The sequence below is a fragment of the Habropoda laboriosa genome, unplaced genomic scaffold (genome assembly GCF_001263275.1).
Source record: "Habropoda laboriosa isolate 0110345459 unplaced genomic scaffold, ASM126327v1 scaffold5, whole genome shotgun sequence".
NCBI lineage: Eukaryota > Metazoa > Arthropoda > Insecta > Hymenoptera > Apidae > Habropoda > Habropoda laboriosa.
Genome location: NW_017100161.1, coordinates 93880 through 115026, shown reverse-complemented (window position 1 = coordinate 115026; position 21147 = coordinate 93880). Strand labels below are relative to the sequence as shown.

Here is a 21147-nt window from a genome sequence, read left to right as displayed (position 1 = left end):
TACCACGCTCCTTCATAAAAATTTACGACTCGCGGACCAAGTATACTAAACACATCTACCATAAAAGTTTTACCGGCAGGATATTTCTAGCTCGGTTTCGGTACGCGTAACTAAGAGTTCTACAAACAAGCGTCATCCCCCCGCATTCAGCGAGCTTAAGTTCTCTCCGTTACACGGTGAATTTGCAACAAACATTTACAGAAGAAACATCGAGAGCGTTTTAAAGATGAAAGTGAGGGATGGTCGCGAGAACGGGAGAGCGAGGTACCTAAAAGGCAGGATAGGAAAAGGTTGCTCTCGGCTAGAGAAAATGTTGCTTTGTAAAATCGTCGGGTTAAATTCTACAAAACCGGAAGAAAATTCTAAGGAAACTTTTAACTCCGCGAAAGAGACACAATGCTCGAGATATTATACAGTGTGTGACAGAAGTTCTTGCACTACGATTGTAAAAATTCTTTACTTTTTTTGAAAATTTGAACCTTTTAAACATTGTATCTCACTCAGCTTTTGTTTGAACATGATAAATTGTTATACTTAGGGACTATGAGCGGAAAATCTTGTTTATATAGTTCCCTATTATAAGTTTATTATGTAGTAGTTTGTAATTTAGGGTTAAGTTAAAATTTTGGTAGGCAGTACTAGATATACTGCGCTTTTGTTCCATGGAAAAAGGCTATATTTTATTTTCGAATAAATAAGTATTATAGCTTACAATCCTATGTAAATGATAAATATCAATAACACGATTCTTTTTCTTAGCTTTCACATTGTTATTTTCAATTCTCGAATATATTCGAGTGTGAAAAATTATAGCAGCATCAAATACAACGCCGCTCGAATTATCTCGAGTGTGCACAGTTTGGCCTGTTTAGCGCGCTCGAATTAACTCGAGCGTGCAAGTTAAGGGGTTAAGGAAAGTGAGATCAGCCAAGCACCGATGCCTGATTAAATAAGTTAAATGGAAAACAAGAACTGTAAACAATAATGTAAAGACCGAGGTCTATTTCTAAGCCAAAAGGCTGAAATAAAGATTACTACTACTACTTAGGGACTAGGAACTTTTTCCTATATACTGTACTGTGGATTATCTCTATCCAATGATTCTGATGAGAAAAAAATTCAATCTCTCCTTGGAAATTGAAATAGAGTACCTTGGAAATTCAATTAAAATTAAATATAAAATTATGAATTACGAAAATTAAATTTAAAGAACAGAAAATTTCAAAGTATTTTCTTTTATTGGGTGATTAAGGTCACATGCACCTTCTGAGGTTATCAGTGACCACAGTGAGTTTATTCAGTGGTGCAGTCTATAGTAAGTGGTATAAAGCAATATTTTTCAAGAAGTTTTTATAGCTCTTTTACTCGAATCTTCTTTTTTAAGAAATCAGAATTTTCCAAGTATTTGTTTTTATCTAAATACAATATTTCTCAAATATTTCGAAATCGATGTAAGAAGATCAAGACAGAAAAACCTGACGATATGAAATCGCCGAAAAATTGACGAATTGAATTTTAAAAATACACCCAAGTAAAATAAAACAAAACCACGTCAAGATCGTGAAAAAATAAGATATTCAATTTGAAAAATCGAATTACCCAGAAAAACCTGACTTCTCGACATAACCTCAATCAAATCACGCTACGTCACCAGTTCTTCTCTCCACTCACGAGACACCGAGCTACACTCACACACAATCCAAGTAATTTTCGATCAAACCTAGTGTAGAAAATAAAAAAAAAAAAGGGAAGAAATCTCTAGAGACAGTGTATTTGCCATGTTAGCGTTCCAGAGTGAAGCACGGCCAGGCATTCCAGAAGCACGTCGCGTTTCCATCGAGCGATCGGCGCCTGTTCGTCGTGAAAGCGGTCGTCGTCGAGTGTGATTCAATGTAACGCGGCGCGGCGAGTCAAAGAGCTTATTACGCCGCCTCTCGGAATGCCATTTCGCCGTTTCCTCGATCGTGAACAACACACGGTGAAACGCGCGCGAACAATGCGCGGACGTGCAATCAACTTTTCCAATATCGAAATAATAACCTCAACTTCCCCCCGCCCGTGAATCGCTCTAATGATCGCCCGTTACCTGCAACCGCGATTAACTCCTTCGTGAGAGCAACGGTTGCGACGCTTCTCTTCTTTTCTTCCTTTTGCCGCAAGAGGATGCTTAGAAATCGACGAGCAACGCGGTGTTCAGTCGAACCTGGTTTAATTTTGCGTCGAGTCGAATTAGGCGGTTTTCGATGAACTTTAATTTGGTTTTAAAGTGTCGATACTTCGTCGGTTCTCCGGATACGTTGTTTTGTACGGAGGTGGGTTAATATCTGTGATCGATAGGGATTGTAATTATTAAAGACGTTCATTCTGAAGAATTTTTGAAAGAATTCAGAATCACGATTTCTTCTCCATTTTACCCGTCATGTGACGCGTCTAGGTGAATAAATAATTACTCGAGAGATTTTTTTAATGTCTGTGCAAGAGTGATTGAAATTTTCATAAATTAGTATCAATATTTCTACAAAGCTTAAATTTCTCATTTATTCTAAGAGACAGGAGACATTAAAAAACAACCAACTTGACTATACGATACATGTACAGTTCACCCTAATTTTTCTGCCTCTCTGAGGCACTCTCTGCATCCACGTGCTCAGAATCGATCCTCGGGATCTAATTTACGCAAAAATACAGACGTAAAGAAAGAAGAAGAACACTTGTTGCACTTACTCTCCGCAACTCCGAGATGTTTCAGCTCGCACGATACGTATCTTCGAACTTTGTATATTCGCATTGTGAAACTTGCCGTTCCGAAAGTTTCTCAATAATAGAAACTTTTAATCACCTATGCCCATTCCGGGCGAATTAATTCCGCCCTGTTCAAAGGGTTAACCGGACCGTGGCCACGGAAACTACACCTACACCGCACCTTCGCGCCGCTCTTACGCATCCTCGAAGCTCGTTCCTCTGACGTAAGAGAGCCAGCCAACACAATAGAAGCTTCGATAACGAGAAACAAGGAGAGGGAGAGTGGAGGATTGACGTGAAGCCGTGTCGGTGAAGTGATTATGCCTTGAGAAAAAGACGACAGGAAGTCAGTCTCTTCTGTCTCGAGTCTCGTAAGTAGAGCATACATAGGAGGGATTGTGTTCCTTGCTTCTACCTCGAAATTGCTCCAATTCGAACCTCAACATTTTCTCTCATTTTTAATCTTCGCTGTATGTACTCGGTTCTCGAATACCTTAACGAGGAATTTTACGCGATTCCTATGCTACGGTAAGTGTGTTAATTAAATTTCAAGCGTGTGACGGAGAACTTTGTCTAATTTTAGATTTATTCTAGGGAATTATCCGGGTTGAACAGCGAAAGAGATCGCCGGATGAATACTATTCCGGGTTAAAAATAGAGGATGTGAGACATGTGGGTTTAAAAGAGAATTTCTGAATAACAAAATGTCGAAACGGCAGTTTTATACCTGTGAATTATGTTAATCGTCGGCATACCGAGCACGTCAAAGTTCATCGCAGACATTCCAACGAAATGAACAGCCGGCAAAAATTTAATTCATCCTTGAACCTGTCCCTCCCCCCTCAATCTCTCATTCTCTAGCAGTTGATCTACGTATGTAAATCCCGCACGAATAATCCTGGCTCCACTACACACGCACGCAGCATTTGCATACGTGATCCAGTGCACGTGGTCAGTGATTCTCTGACGTCGCTGGTCATTGATCTTCGTCAAGCGATTCGAATCGAGGTGAATCATGTGCGTCTATTTCTCAGACCGAGCTTCACAACCTTTGGTAGTATCGTTTTTAGAAACACTTCTTCTAATTTTTATCTCTTATCATTTTTATACCTTGTGGTGTGAAATTTATTTAAAATCTCACTTTATTGTTGCGAGGTCGAATCACAGATAAATCGAAAGCGATTATACCTCGAAGACGGTCGGTGAAAAGGCGCAAATTTAACGTTAGTCAAATTTGACTCGGTCAGATCTCCCAAGGGGGGGATAGGTAGGTGAAATAGGTAAGAGTGAGAGAGGAGGGAAGAGAAACTATCGTCTGTAACCCGCGAAGAAGACGTCCGTTGTCTCTGTGAAGGTATTTTGGAGAATTGGGTTCAACCTAGAGGTGTCGCTATGATCCGCGAAGGAGCGTCTGCCTCTAGGAGGTGGATAGGTAAAGATGGTGAGGGTAGAGACAATACAGGAAACCTGGTCCTGGAGTCTTCGTTCTCTCCGTACTGACTTTTGCAAGAACAAGGAGTGTCGTCTATAATCCGCGAAGGAGACGTCTGCTCGGTGTATGCTAGAGTCGGCTTTCCGCAAGAACTCACTTTTCTGGTCAAAGGGTCATCTTTTATATGTTTTGGGGAAGGCGGCTCGGGGCGCGCAGCCGTCGGTCCGCTACCTAAGGCCACGGGGGGGTCGAGCGAGTACGTAGCTCGTACTCGGTATGGCAGAATTTAAAAAAACAGTTACTCTACAACGTAAACTTTTCACTTGTGAAAATTTTTTTCTAATTTTTATCTGTTATCGCTTTACCTACTATTTTCGTTACAATTAAATTCGCTAGACATTTAACTCAGGAAATTTAACATTTTTCTTTGTTTAACCTAATCTTAGAACTTCTTTTCTCATTTTTATCTGTTATCACTTTACCCACTGTATTCGTTTAAATTTTCATTCCAATAAAATTCTAGGTTTCGTTACAATTGAACATTTAAAATTCGCCAATTTTAAATTATCACTGTAATTAAATTTATCGAATATTCCACTAAACAAATTTCGCTCTATTTTTGTACAGAACAAAATTACGATTAAAAAAAGTTTAAAACGAAAGAGTGAAAGGATATTCCGTATTATTTTCACGCACGGAGCAGTCAAGCTTTTAGCAGATTTCAACTATAAATCATCGCGTGGGATGTAGCGTCCCGCTGTTGTTTACCGTAGGCGAAATAATTCTAGGAGAATTTGCATGCTTATGAGATCGCGGCAATTGAACCGGCGCGTCGGCGAAACTGGAAAAATATCCGCGGCTAACGCGCATTAATGTCCCTCTCCACGACCGCCACGCTTTCAGCATATTCATTAGCGGAACGTTTGTTCGGGAAAAGTGACGTGGGTCGATCGAAATCGGATATCGTTCAGCTCCGGCGTTAGATTAGATTTTAAAATTAGACGCTCATTTGCATCCACGTTCGCCTGCACCTTTCTCTTTCTCCTTCGAGTTCTCAACCGTACCAACGTTCCACTGCCAGCATTGTAACACTTTTCTTCGATCATTGTTGAAACGTATTGGACGAAATTGCGAAATTAAATTGTACAATGTTGCCCTTCTGGTGTCTGTGAATTTTAACGTGATTTATCTGGGTCTCTGTTACAGTCGAAAATCTCATAATTTAGAAGTTATTCAAATTTGCGTGTACCTAAGAACCCTGAAAATTTGCAAAAGGAGCTAATTTAGCAATTTCTTCGGTAGAAAAATTCGCCAAAATAAATGAAATTACAGTTAGATTTATCAGTCAATTAGATATAGCAAAAATTAACCTAAAGCCTTGCTAGGAAGTATAGTCGGGGCCACGATATTGTTAGAAAAGTCCAAAAAGCGAAGGCTTGAGTGGGCCATGTGCAGTCTTCTGCTGCGTTTCCCCCTCCTAGGGATAGTTTTGCCTCAAGGCTAAGAAAGGCCATATTGTCAAGGGGGTCCTCTTGACTAGTTTTTTCAGGAAGGACAGAATTGTATCAGCACTCGTGCAGTATAGTTCAAAATACAAGGATTCACCCTGTTTAACCGCCCACGTTTATATTTTATTCCACCGCTCACCACCGTTATCCTGACCGTTTTTACCTTACACTTTCATCAGAATTAACCCTCTCGCGACGGCGGAACCAGCCATCGGTACGCCACTAACGAACGAGTCGTCGTGCCATTAGTGCACACCGTACGCATTAAGATAAATACACACATATTGCGCAATAAAATTATTCACGCATAAACAAACCATGAAATTACAGCTACATAGCCCGATTTTCCTCCCAAATTCGGCTGTTCGTTGTGTTCTTGAATTCGATGCGACTGTTTCTCCTATACAGCGTCAATTCGCGAGGAACTGTTCACACTAACGAACTTCTTCGTCGCCACGATAAGGAAAATTGTAAACGTATGCTAATTGATTCGAAATCCGCGTATAATCGAAACTACGTTGCTCGAGACAGCACTGAATTTCCTACAAGACTACGATCGCGATGTATAAGCGTCGTCTGCCGAGGCACTCGTTCCACGGTCTCGTAAACACTGACTGAGGACGCGTCGCCCTGCCCGATTCCCGGACTCTGTTCGTGCGCAGCTAGCTTAGGAAAATACCTCAAGTCACCCTAGCGCGTGTGACAAAGACAACCTCTTGTCTCACAACATCGCGTGAGACTTGTGATGTTTTTTCCGCGCCAAACATAAGAAACGCGAGCCAGAATCGCTGTGTTTACATCGAGCCGAACAGATAGGTGTCCTTTTGAGAGTGAAACTATCGCGAGTTGCTCTCGAGAGTATTTTTCCCGCGAGAGGACAGTGTCTGAGAGTTTGCTATCTCCAATGGATACGAAATCATTTGCCAATGCGAAGCAGGGCTGTGTTATCGAGAGAACTCTCGTGAGAGTGAAAAGTGTCAGGAAGAGAGATTAGTCGAGATATGAAATTAGAGATTTAATCACTCTTTACGTAGGAAAATCGGTGTTGTGGAATATGGAAGATGTAGAATATCGCAACAGAGAGAGAAGTATTGGAACAAATCTTTGCAGAAGATAAATTACATAATTTATGGAATCAGATCTCAAGCTTATTTGAAACAACTTTAAACAATTTTAAACGGATGCAGTGATTAATAAATAAATAAATGTAGCTTCTTCTAGTAGGAACACACTGGTCTTTCGATTTTTCTCCCTAATTCTGCGATGAATTCGGTTTTCCTCCCAAATTTTATATTTAAATTCAATGCCAAATTTCTCACCTCTCTTGTCACCACGATAAAAAAAATTCCGAGTGTACCCTAAATGTGTAAACTGATTGGAAACGAATAGCAAAGAAATGGTCGCAACACCCCCATGGCCAGCCATAGCCCGTCTCGCAGACGCCACAGAGATAGCTCTCCATAGACAGTCGATCGTTAGATCGTCGATTACGTGGCGTCGAGGCACCGCGACGCTCGGCAATTTCGTGACGGCGAAACACGAGAGCCTGTCGGCCAAACGAGAGGATTTGCCTCGCATGTATACATACGTAAATCAGCGGGGATAAAAGAGAAGGGGATCGGTGACGAAGGCTTGAATTGCGACGTGGACAATCGTACACAGAGAGGAGGGGAGAAACCCCAAAGGAGCCGCGAGGGGTGCAGAGGAAACTTCGCGACCTTCCCTAGGTCGCAGACGAAATATCTCTTGTTTGGCTTCGTCGTTCTCACCAAGGAACCTCGGTGACCCGAAAAATCTGAATTTTTTTCAATTTTCCAAGTTCGCAAGGAACGTGCTGTTTAACTATTTTCTGATTCTCCAGGGTGAAACCTCCCCTTAAAAGTTATCGCGTGTCTTCCTAATTTTCTGTGCATCTTGAAAACTGTGGTAGAGATAAAAAATTGTTGGAATGAAAATTTAGCGACTAAAAAAATATTAATCCCCTTTTCAGGTTCAAAAAGATGCGCCAAATTTTCATTTTAACCATTTCTTCATATTTTCTATCATTTTCAAGCTATACCGACCGTTTATACTGAGACTAATTAGTCGATAACAATTGTTAATATAAGTTAAGCACTTTATCACAACGAATAGTAATATAATACAAACGGCGACGTAATAGTGTAGAAATCGCTAATGGCAAATAATCTGCTGCGACATTAAATAAATAAAAAAAAGACACAAAATAAATAACATCAATCTTTAAAGGGCGTTTTCACCCTGAAGAATGAAAAAGTGTTAAAAAAGAAAAATTGCCTGACACTTTTATCGAGGTCCCACACAACCTGCAAAGTTCCAAAAGAAAATCGGAATTTTCAGGGTATTGGAGTTTCCTTGTCACCTGGATATGCAAATCTCTCTCTCTCTCTCTCTCTTCGACTTTTCGCCCACCTCGAAAACCGCGAATCTGGGTCGAAATCCACAAGTGGTCGCGCCGCCTACGTTCGACGATTTCAATGGAGGGATTTTTTCCAAGGAGCACATTGAAAGGGTGAATTGCACGGCGAACGAACCGGACAGGATGAAGAATTTTGATTGAAAGTCGACGTAGAAAAGATGTTCGCGTTGGTGGTTTTCAATGGGGGTTTTTTCTCCTCCTCTCTGACTTTTTATACTTAGGTAGCTTTATAATAGCTGTGCAGATTTGAGGTTCAATATTTTCACACAAGTGTGCAAGTTTCGTATTTTGGTTTCGACGACGTAACCGTAGGAAGAATTATAGAAGAATGAAAATGCTCTTTTTCACAGTTGTTAAACTAGAAACGACTGTCTTTTTTTTTTTAAATCTCTTTGTAGCGAGTTTCGATTCTCATCCGAACGACTAGCTCCATTTTTACATATCACTGACGTCAAATTTTATTCCCGACGCGTGTCTCGTGATCAAGATGACTCTAACCGAGCGCGTATTTCATTCATGATCTTGCAATTGAATACTTCGCGATCACGGTACAGATGTGTATACATCAATGAACAAGTTACTTAATGTACACTATTAAACAAAAAGCTTCTTCAACGACTAGTCTTCGGTATATATACCAGTGAGACAAATTGCAGTTGAGCAGACGTTTAATCGCAAGAGAAATCTAAAGAGATTTAAGAAAAACATTTGGATTAAAAAAATCGTACGTGAAAATTTAGCAATACAGTAAATTCTCCGCAAGTGTCAGTCTGCAAGGAACCTAAACCTGACACTTGTAGAGTCAGGGACTACGTTTTCGAGCCTCGCGCCCGCCTTTGTAGTTTGCCGAACGTAGACAAGGACAGGGAATAAAAGATAAGGATAAAACGTGAGTCGAGGCAACCAAGCGATTTAAATACCAACTTTTTTAATTTTACGTTTTTCAAACGTTTTACGTTGTTCAAACACGACATTATTTGAACAACATTTACTTATTAACACGTTCACTGTCACGCCAGATATTTCACTGTATTGAGATAAAACAAACGCCCTGTATTACATTACATAGAGTCGGCCTACCGTTTGACTGCCAGTTGGAGAATCGGCCTGCCGTTTGACTGACACTTGTAGAATCGGCCCTTTTTTTTACGTGGAGGCAGGCCGACATTAAATTAATTACTCAATAAGTATTAATAAGTAAATGTTGTTCAAATTATATCGTGTTTGATATCATTTTCATCAGAAAAATCTCACCAACATGTTAAAAAAAATTTCAGATGAATAAAAGTAAATATTTTTCTATTATGAATTGTCGAGCCGTGAAATCTCGTAAAAGAAACTGAGTGGTGTAGCGTGACACGCTTGACTGACAGCGAGCGAGATAACATAGGCGTAGGACCATCTATACTGACACTTGTAGAATCCAAACTGACTGACACTTGTAGAGAATTTATTGTATTGCGAAGGAAAATTTCTCAGAATAGTACACGAGAAAAATTGTAGATCTGAAAAAATTTCTTTTAAATAAAAAAATGCTACAGTAAAGAAGAAAATTTCTTAGAATAGAATATCAGAATGAAATATCATTTCCTGTGAATGATACAGTAAAAAATTATAGATCTACTAGATCTCGCACAAAACACGAATCTCGAATGCAAAAATCTTCTTCCTACCTGTATCATACCTAAATCTCATCGATATAAAAAAGAAATGAAAGATTAGTTCGATGTTTTAAAAAATCACTTCCTATTACACAATTTTTACACAGTCACACAGACACAGATATATTATAGAACTCTTCTACACGATATCCAATTTGTCTAATAAGTCGACTGGCTAGGAACGAAGGGATGTTAACAAGATGCACCCTTACGCAGTCTAACGCGAGTTATTTCCAACTCACCCTCGACCCTTCTTCTCTCAACGTTTCCACGGATCGGAACAAAACCACCAAAGACTTCCAATCCTAACTTCTAAGCGGCGACATTACGTAACTGGTAGCGTAGAGAGCTCTGCCAAGACGGTCGCTTTCGATACCCCCCTCTCGGTAATCTGGCACGATGTCCGCGCTCGCGATCCATCGATCACGTGAACGTGCAATCACGTGACGCGCGTGTCGACGCACGAAAAGAAAGTGACACTGCGATTCGCTCGATTTACAGCATCGTTATCTGATTATACACTCCGTGACAAAACGATAGAGTATCTCTTTAGATTTTTTCTGTGTGTGTTTTAATTAGTGCACTGTATAGGTTTTCTTTAGTAATTTGAAAGAATGTCGAGAAGTTGGACTGTTTGTCTGAGAATCGAGCGCGATAAAATGATAACATAGTGATAAATTTGTGGAGACAGTTTGGAACGCTTGTCGAGATTCTAGGGAATTTAATTTTACGGGGGAACTGAAAGTGCGGAACGCAGTTTCGAGGTTTATTGAAACATTGTGTAAATCGCGGAAAGAGGGAAATGTGCCATTGTTGAGATTGGAAGGAATGTTTTTTGATAAAATTCTCGTGTCGTTTAAAGTTTTTCGTAAAAAAAAAAAAAAAAAATGAAACTTCCGAGAAACAGCGGAGACAGTAGTTAACTTCCTTCGATGTTGCTAAAAAAAAGGACAGTTTCTATGAAGGAATATACAAAACTTTTGTGTATTGTATTGCTTATGTGAGATAAGAGAATCAGTGACGTCACAAAAACTGTGTATCCAAATATTTATTAATTATAACTGAAACTATGCTAAACTGAAGCATCCCTGATTTTAAAAAAGAAACAAGTCTGAAAAATTCTCTTCTTCACGATTCGCTGCCTTTATTCCTCATTTTCCACATAAGCACACACTTTCCCCAAACCTAACCAAATTATCCAAGTCACATTTCGAATTTATTCACGGCTAAATTGACGAAAAACGCTAAAAATTCAGGTGTGTCTCGTTAAATTTTCTCCGGGTACTCGATCACTCGCAATTTGCACCGCATTGCCAGAAACGATCCATAGATCACGCGTGCTCCACTCCGGTGACCTCGTTTTCCTTTTTCCTTGCTCTTATTTTTTCTTTTCTTCATTTTACTCAATCAGGAGGAGTATGTAATCGAGTTAACAGTGTTGGCTTGGATATTAATCTTGCCGTGTCGCGAGCTTAATTGCGCGGAAAAAGAAACAGCAGAGAAAAGCCGAGATTCATAGCCGTTCTTTAAAACCAACGTCGTTAACCGCCGGAATGATTTATCGCGGCGTTGATTGGTCTTTGACAGTGAATTTAATCGAGCCGGCTGTTGTTCATCGGCCACGCGTTTTCATTCGCCTTTGTCACCATGATTGCGTGCTATTTAACGCGCCCGTGGAAATTATGCGCGATGCGCTCTTTCCTGGTCTCGGTTGTCCAACACCACCGACGGAATTTTCTACCGAATTTTGGTTCTGCTTGGGAATTAACAATCTGTGGATTTACTTTCACTCGACGAAACGAATTCTAAACTGCTTTTCAGTGTTTTTTAATTTTACACAGTTAATTTTTTAAATTAAGTTGGAATCATTTTTCGTTGAATAAAATAAGAGTTTAATTGAGAAGTAATTTTTTACACTAAGTTTATATTTTTTTTTTTAACGATATTTCAAGGGATATTATTTTGCAAATGTTCTAAATGAAGAAGTGAATCGTGAGGTGATATTTTTAAGCGATCTCCGAAATATTACATATTCAGCAGTAGTTTTTAATTACTTTCAGCTGGACAAGTGAGCCAGTTCTACTTAAAAGTTAAGATCAAAACGGTGGCGAACGAAAATATCAGCGAAAGCATCGACACGAGGTGTTCGCTCTAAGAATATCCTGTCCACGTGCCTATTACCATAGTAATGAAGTTCTCTGATAAACGTAACGGCGAACGACGTTGTCACGGCCGCAAAATGTGTGCGTTGATTAAACGGTACTTATTACTATCGATCACTGTATATTACGATCTATAAAAGAGTATTAACATATAACCATGCATTTTCTGTATTTCAATGTTCCTTTAATTATTAACACTTGCTGTAAAAAAAAATTATAAATTGCAGTCACCCTTGGTACTAAAAATATTCGAAGTTTTGAACATTTAGCGTTTCACATATCTATTATTTTTGCAGTGTATTTTATTTTTTTGTATGAAATTTATAGTACATATCTCTGAGATCTATCGTTTTAATATTAATTTTGTGACTTCGTTCATTCATACGAATTTTTATAAAATTTCTATCGTGTCCTATATATTTCAGAAACTATCATTATTTCCATAATAATTTTTAAGGCTTAACCTTCGTACATTCAATTCTATTGTTTTCTAATACTGCCTCCGTTACTTTCATCTACAATTCCAACGATCGATCCTCAGCACAACATCGAGGCAACAAGATTCGTCCACGAGGCTTGTGTAAAATCAGGCAGGGACGAGCGTTTCGAAATAGTTAACCATGATTGAAAGCAACTATGCGGTGGCTTGTGCTCGCTGCGCGATGTAATCAGCAGCTAATTAACGAAGCTCCTTGTGTTAATGGCGTCGTCGGAGATTGAGCTTGTTTCAGTCTCGAGGGGAGAATTCCAACGTCGCGAGACGCGAATTCGCGAATTATACTCGTGATATGAGCGAAATTGTCTCAAACAGCATACACTAAAATACCACTGAACTTCTTCAAATTTCTACAATCCCAAAATATCCCGAATCCATTGCAAAAATTGCACAAAAAATGTGATAAAAAAGTTCAACCCTTTCGAGACGAAATTAATCAAATCCAAAGTAAGTGTACGATATATATTTAAAAAAAATCTGTTTCAGCGAAAGAGCTCCACTATCTGGTGCTGAAATGGTTAAAATTGGGATAGCAGCGTGCAAGGATGGAAGAAGACTGAATTCATAGGAAAAATGTCTGTCGATCAGTTTGGAGGAAGCCTTCAGTTTCGAATGCAAACGACTCAATAGGTCGTCGTTGGAGAGATAACGGAATGCTCGCGAGGCGTGCTCACGCTCTGCCAGCTTTAACGCGAACAGGACGTTATCGCGAGTGCCGTCATTTCGTAACAGACGTTGAAATTACGGCAAAAGGGTCGTATCCGCGGATCATCGACCGCTTTTCATCGCGTTCCACGCGTCAAATTGGACGCGTAAAAAGCCTACCGTACAAAATCACTTGTGCGCCGAATTAATTCCTATGCAATTACAATCAAACCGAAATTTCAATCGAATAGATTTCGAAGCTTATTGTATCAAGGAATCCTTGTACGATTTTTCAGAAAATCGCAAAATTCACACGAACAAACTTTGTCACCCTGATTTTGATAAGAAATTAAAGGAAGGAAAATTGTTTATCTTATAAAATGAATTTTTATCAATTCCGTTTCCCTAATTTGAATATGAACGAAACGAAGCATAATGAATCTGAACGAAACAAAAATTGTTTATATTGTAAAATAAATCTTTGCGAACAGAAGCTCTGCTACGTTAATTTTAACAGGAAATTCGCGGAAAGAGAAATTGTTTGTGAGATAAACTTTGATAAAATTTGATTTAGAAGACACCTTGTTTCAAGGAATCCGAGAATTTTTTCGCGGAACTGATTGATGCTCGCGCTCGCTAGCACGATTCGAGCTGAAATGACACAGAGTGTCGCGCAACGTATTATTTAGTTCGTTATTTCCGGCACGTATTCACGATCGATCGTTTATCTGGTGAATTGCGAGACCGGACTTAATAAACGTAAGAGAGCGTGCAGCAACCCCGGTAGTACACGCGCCAAACACGATGGGACACGCATTATGTACGAGCGAGTTACGCTAACGTGACGATTATTCAGAGAGCCTTGCTAATCGATTCCCATTCACTCGACCCACCTCTTCGACATTGCTTCTCGCCCGTGGACAGCGTGATTCAGGCTTTTTCTTCTTCTTCTTCTCTTCTCCTTCAATACGCTGTTAGCTTTGTTCCATAGTAACCTAGTTTTCAGCCTCCTTCTCTCATAGATTCTTTCCATTTTTTTTACTCTCGCTGTGTTTTTTTCTTTAAGCATTAGGGGAAGTTCTGGTTCCTATTTTGGGGTAATTGTGATCGGGATATTTAATTTAGAGAGCTTTGGTCCATTGTGACTTGGATTTCAGCCTCCTTCTCTCATAGATTCTTTCCATTTTTTTTACTCTCACTGTTTTTTTCTTTAAGCATTAGGGGAAGTTCTGGTTCCTATTTTGGGGTAATTTTGATCGGAATATTTAATTTAGAGAGCTTTGGTCCATTGTGACTTGGATTTCAGCCTCCTTTTCTCATAGATTCTTTCCATTTTTTTTACTCTCACTGTTTTTTTCTTTAAGAATTAGGGGAAGTTTTGGTTCCTATTTTGGGGTAATTGTGATTGGGATATTTAATTTAGAGAGCTTTGGTCCATAGTGACTTGGATTTCGATCTCCTTTTCCCGTGGATTCTTTCCATATTTCTACTTTCACAGTATTTTTTATTCACTAATTAGGATAACTTTCGATTTTGGGATAATTTTGATTGGGATATTTAACGTAGAATTCTTTCCACATTTTTTCTTCACTGATTAGGATAACTTTCGATTTCTATGTAATTTCTATATTTCTTCTGGAATAATTTCGATTGCAATATTTAGAATTCCCTATGACGTTCATAAATTCTGCAATTAAAGCTGCCGCAATTAGCAGAGAGATTAGTTCAAATGTTACGCTATTTTTAGGATACACAGAATTCCGCAATTATAAATACAGGCTGTTTCAACTAACGTCATTTAATGATCGGATGTTCGATTAGTAGGAAGAATCTAGAAGCCGCATGAATTGCGTAATCTGATATGTAGGATTCACAGTAGCAATATGAAAATAGATGTTAATACCACGATTACACCCATTTTCCTCTTAACAACAAGAAAAACAAGAATTAACCACCAAGTTAATTGAGAATTTCAATATTTTCTATCGTTATCTATCAAGCTTATACGATTTCAGGAATCCTCACCATTTTACCTTAATTACCAAAGCTGTCGATTTTCTGTTATATCACGACTAATGGAAAGGAAGCTTCAAATGTTCCGCAAAGTAAAGCTTACGCGATTCGATATTCGTATTCACGAACGACAACGAATAATTAACACAACTTTCTACGTTATTCGTCGTTTAATTTCCTATTCATTTATCTGGTAAAAATTGTGAAATAAGAAAGAAGAAAGGAACGATCGAAAGGATCGACGAAGGATAAATTGCAATTCCAACCTTCTTACTTGGAAAATTGTCAAAACTCCGCACAACTCTGAGGCACTTGAAGCCTCTTACTATGCAAACTATCAAAAACCTCAACTCAATTTAACTCGATCTCTTGGCGCGTTGCCACTAAACTCTAACAAACTAGAAAGGGAAAAAACGACACGCAACTTCTTTAAAATTCATCAAATCTCCCGATAAACTCTCTTCGACCGTTCGTTCGATCTTCGATTAAAAAGTTCCACTAGGAAAATAAAGAAATAACGAATTCTAAATGATTGCGTAAAAATCGAAATCTCCGACGATTAATCGCTTCAGAGAATCGTCGGAATTCCTCGTAACGAAGACAAAGTGAAACGCATGATCTCACGATGTCGCGAAAGCTGTTCTTTCCCTCACTTACGTTCGATAAAAACGTATACACACCACTCTCTGTGTCGCTCGATCGTTCGAGATTCTTCGAAATCCACCCACGTAGCCGGTGGAAAAGAGAGACGAGGTGAAAAATAACGACCGGTGAGTTCGTCACGATCCAGCAGGTGCATACAGGTGTTGCCGTTCAGCGAACGTGTACAAGGTGGATTGATAAAAATTGCAAAAACTACAAACACGGAGGTTTTCACCCTCGAGGGGCATTTTTACTGAAAACACGCATAGAAACGCATTTTTGTACCGAGAACACGTCTAGGAAGTACAATACAGTAAAAGTTCTATAAGAGTTCCAAAGTCAGGACCGCTGTGTAACAGCTACGAAAAAGGTGGTAGGTTTCTCAAACTCTTTGTATTTTACCGACACCGATGGACGCAGAAAGAGACAGCAGACAAAGAAGAGAGAGGTATTGAAAGTCGAGCCAGTCCTAAAATATCAAACACCCACATATCGGCGAGACAACACTAATACAAAAGAAAAACTTTTTTATTTTTTGTGTTTTGCTGATAAAAATTTTACCGACATATCCATTTTTTTTTCTGACTGAAATGAGACCAAACACGATACAATTCGGTGTATATTTAGTTACTTAATAAGAAATTCACAAGCCCAATCGACATAACCAAGTTCTGTAACAATATCGTGTTTGGTATCATTTTAATCAGGAAAATCTCACCAATATTTTGATGAAATTTTTATTAACGAAAACTGAAAATAACAAACTTTTGTGGTTTTGTTAGTATTGTCTCACGGACATGCCGAATGCGATAAAGAGATGCCGCGGCCGTGTCGCATTAGTCACTTGCCTGGTTCAAGGGTGGTCACCCCTTGTAGTGGGGACAGACCATGAACAGTTATGGTGTAGATCCGAAAGAACTCTTATAGAACTTTTACTGTAATTGTTTTAGTTCGAAAACGTGTTGATTTCTTTCCTATAAATAAGACTCGCCTTGCCGCGAGTCAGCGTTTCCAATATTCTCCAATAATTCTTCAGAAAAATCCGACGAATCGAAAACGTGTTGATTTCTTTCCTATAAATAAGACTCGCCCTGCCGCGAGTCAGCGTTTCCAATATTTTCCAATAATTCTTCAGAAAAATCCGACGTGCCTCCGATCTCTGATAGCCCTTTCTCTCCAAAAATTTCTCTCTCACCTGCATTAGTCGAGAGACACTCGAAACAGCAATATTCAAATGGTCCACCTTGTACATACGCGTATTATATTCATTCGATTATCGATTTAACCGAAGCCTCGTAGCTATCGGCCTTTACCAAGCGCGAATATTACGCAACTCACACATATGCAATGCCGCGCGAATAATCGCGCACATTGTTCGCGAACGTCATCGATGTGGCGCGATTATCGGACTTCCGTCTAAGCAGGTGTGACGGATACCTTGGCCGTAGAACGCGTATCAACGAATCGCGATAAGGGAGGGTGTGAATGGTTTATTTTTTTTTCTTCTCTAGTCTCGTCTGGTTAGTTCGATCCACAGATTTCCGTTGGAATTGAACGACGCGACGGTTCGAGGTAGATTGATAGAAGTGAGATTGACGAGCGATTAAACGGTCGAAAAAATGTGTGACGCGGAGGAATTGTGGTTCAATCACTGTTAACACGTTCACTGTCCAATTGAATCGTAAAAGAATGAAAATAAGTCGAAGATAAAGTAGGTTTCGTAAAATAAATGATAAAAAAGTGACAAATTATTTGGATAACGTGACTTAATTATTTGCATAAGACGGAGATTCGTGTGTAATTGGACTAGTTCAAGCTGTCCTGTGATTCAGTGGACAGCGAAGATGTTAATTATGAAGCTTTCGATGGTAGTTTCGGTCGGTAGAATGTTTAGTTGGAATGTGAATTGTATTAATTCCGTGAAGTTTGGTCTGTAGAATTGGTTACTATTTGGCTCGAAACTTGTCCGCTGGTTGACAAAATTTCTAATTAAAAATTCACACTTCGTGGTCCGTGAAATGTTCAATTATAAATTTCTGCGATGAAAAAACGAATCTACTGTTTCACGGCGATAAAACAAAGCTCACGATTAGCAACGCGGAAAAACCCTGTTCTCTTTCCGGAAATATCAAAAAATTCTATTAATTATCCCTCTCAACTTGAACATCCCACTGCAATGCAAACGCATTGCCGAGCAAGATACCGTTTCACCGGATTAAAATCTCGCGTGACGAGCCTCCGGAGGCTGAAATAAAGGGGAAAAAAGCTCGTTCAGAGCCGAAGAATGAATCTTTTTCGTCGCGAAAACACAGTCGGAAAAGAGAGTTTCCATCTGGAATCTTTGGAGTAGGGGTAGGAAAATAACGTTTGAACGAAACGCGATACAGGTCGTGAAACGAACGAGTCACAGTGACTTTCAGATGGAAAAATAAAAGGCTCGTCGACTGACAAGCCTTTCTTCTCTCTCTCTCTCTCTCTCTCTGTGCACACAGATGCATCGTTATACTCGGTTCTCTGTGAAGCACCTAGGCTAATATTCAGCCTGCAGTGTTGCGTGATAAACAAAAGGCAGTTACGACAGAATCTCCCGTTGCATTTTAAAGCAGCCTCGATAGAACACGACATCGACACGCCGACGTCCTTCGAACCAGACTAGCCTGGCTGCTCTTGACTCGCGCCATTAGTTTAGGACGCCATTACTGTGGCACCGTGTCACTGTACGTCGTTGGAAAATGGCTTGTCGACACCGATACGCTTTATAAGAGGGTATCGTTTGTCCAAATTGATCGCTCGTTAGCGTGCGAAACGATGACGAATTTGGTTTCTTGCTGGAAGAATGTTTAACCCTTCTGCTCTACGCGTAAGAAGATCGTGTGTTGTTAGAAATGTATTGTCGTGTATTTCAAAAAAGTGTATCTAATTAGCATATTTTTGTGAGATATTTAAATTAATTTTCACGGCACGGTAATATCTTTCACACTCGAGTCGGAACCGAAAGTTTGGGTAGAGACATGGTTTTCTCGAGGGTCGCAACCCGCCTTTGTAGTTTGCCGAACGAGACAAGGATAACGAATGAAAGGTAAGGATGAAACGAGGATCGAGACAACCGATTTTCTGTATGAATTATATTACTTTTCACTTCTCTCCTTTTCCCTACCCTTGCTTTCCTTCCACGATCCTTCGTCTTTCCGACATCAACGCCAGGACAATGCACCGGACTCGATCTCAGCTGCTTTATCTCTTCCACAAAATAACGACTGCTTCGTCTCACTTCCGTCGTCGTCGCTAGACACTGATCCGAACCTCTCTGTCTTGAAAATTCTCAATCGTACGGGATACAGTAATGTTACCATCGTGGATCGTGGATATCGATGCGTAATCATACCTCTATTCCACTTTTCTATACAAATTTTCCCCATTCCTTCCCCCCTAATCTCCTCGAACGTGGAAACAACTAAAGTACCGAAGCAAGAGAGAAGAAAGCAGGAAAGCGTCGAGTTTCAGAGAAAATGCGAGTGTTCTCGCGGTGTTACAGTAGCGTGAAGCTAGAAGCGGACAATACGCGTGGTCTGGAAGGCAGCCACCGCCGTTCGTACACACTCGAACCGAGGTTTCATTCAAATCGAAGAGCGCACCGTAACACATTTTCTCGTCGAGCACGTCGCGTGTATAATGGGAGGAGAGAAGGGGAGAAGCTCGGCCCGTAAACAACGTATCAAAGCAAGGTGTTGGCTTGCTCCAGCGTCGAGAGTGCATTGTGAAAGGCGACACCTTGCGCGCTTTCGTTTCGCTCGTCGTCGCGTGTGACGAGCAGGACCTGTCGTTTCTGTAAGATAAGTACGCTCGCTTCGCGTTGAATAACAGAGGAGCTGGATGTATTGCAAAATTTGACACTTTTGCCGGACTTGTAATCTCGTTACTTCTCCGCGCCTTTTTTTTTTTTTTTTTGGAATATGACACTTTTCAGGCGTCTCGCGGCGGAAGACGTACCGTGGACAGTTTTTCTCTAATAATATTTTTTCTTACTTCAGAAATTATCTTTAATTCTGGAGAGAGTTTTTAACGGAAGTGTAGAATTTTTCAGATGTTCCTAATTCCGTCAATTTTTCTGTCGCTGATTTTATTACTGTAATATTCTTCTTATTTTGGAGAATTTTAGTAGAAGAATCGTAGACATTTTCCCCAATTTTCCGAAATTACTGTCCAAGATTTTAAAGAGCTAGTATTTCTTTTATTCCGGAGACACTTTCGTTAATTTGCACTGGGGCTTATTACTTCGGGTGGTTAGAAAATTCCATTTGAAAATTTAGCGAACATTTTCAAACGTTTGGAAATTTCTCTCGAAATTGTCGACGAACCGTAAGTTTTGTAAAACTTGGAATTATTTAGTAATTAACGTGCCGCGTGTGCAACAGAAAGAAATTCACTTTCAAAAATGAACGACGTGCCTTTGCTGCAAATTATCAGATAATACTGAAATTTATAGCCTTCGTCGATTGTTGTTCTACTAAGCTCCCTAATTTTCTACACTCCACGTATACTCAAGCGATCAGGAAGATTGTTGAAATCAGTCCTACTGAAATTTTCACCATTTTCTAATAAATCGACGTAATTACACCGAGCTTCCTTATACTTAGGCCACTCGCCTCAACTGTTACTTAAACACACGTTATTATGCAGCGAGAAATAGAACGTAAAGATCGTTCGGTAATTAAAGCTGCGTGCTCCTATCGAATAACTTCCTTTTATCGCTCGCGATTAAATTTATAAAGGAAGAATATGCAGCGTGTAGAAATTTTCCAACGTATTAAACTTAATCACACCGTACACACACTACATCCAAATCATTCACATCGGCACCCACGATAATTTAACCCTTCGCAATCGTGTGGTGACTGAGTAGATAATCGTCACATGGCAAACAATTAATCAAGACAGAGGGCAGATATACGGGCCTCCATAAATTTCTTCACCAGAGTAAAATAGAAAATACGCTGAATACTCGAGTAAAACAGTACAGTTTATACGTTAGTTTAAAAAATTTTCAAAGACCCGATTTGCAACCTTCCCTATAGCAAAAAGATCTCTCGAGTGCAAAGGGCTAAAAAATAAAATGCTTCACTGCTCAAAAAAAAAAACCATCGAAAAATTGTCTCCAAAGCGAACCGACGAATCAATCAATCCAAGAATCACACGAAATGATTATTTCCCATCTCCCAAACCTAACCACACGTTAAAAATGCTTATTCGCTAGAAAAAGAAGAGAAATAGCAGCTCGTTACGTTATCAAATGACTAATCAAGATGGCCAAAAAGAAAAAGCGCTAACGATAATGGAACCTCGTTAGAATTCTGAGAAAATGAGGAAACGCGACGATGCTCGCTAAACAAGTCATACGATTACGCAAAA

General features: G+C 39.6%; 1 protein-coding gene across 4 annotated transcripts in view; it reads right to left on the bottom strand.

Annotated features, from left to right (window-relative positions):
* The window catches only part of LOC108577996 (protein FAM46C), a 129067-nt gene that overhangs the window by 29926 nt on the left and 77994 nt on the right, over positions 1-21147 (bottom strand). Inside the window, exon 1 of one of the 4 annotated variants that reach the window (XM_017941267.1) lies at positions 10023-10094. The exons of 2 other annotated variants lie outside the window; for them this stretch is intronic. Coding sequence is in view for 1 of the 2 variants with exons in the window: in XM_017941247.1 (XP_017796736.1) it covers positions 6000-6002 (3 nt within the window). In the remaining variant the exon portion in view is untranslated. Of the gene's footprint in view, positions 1-5999; positions 6050-10022; positions 10095-21147 lie in introns of those variants that run through there. One more of the 4 variants, XM_017941247.1, reaches the window with a different exon arrangement.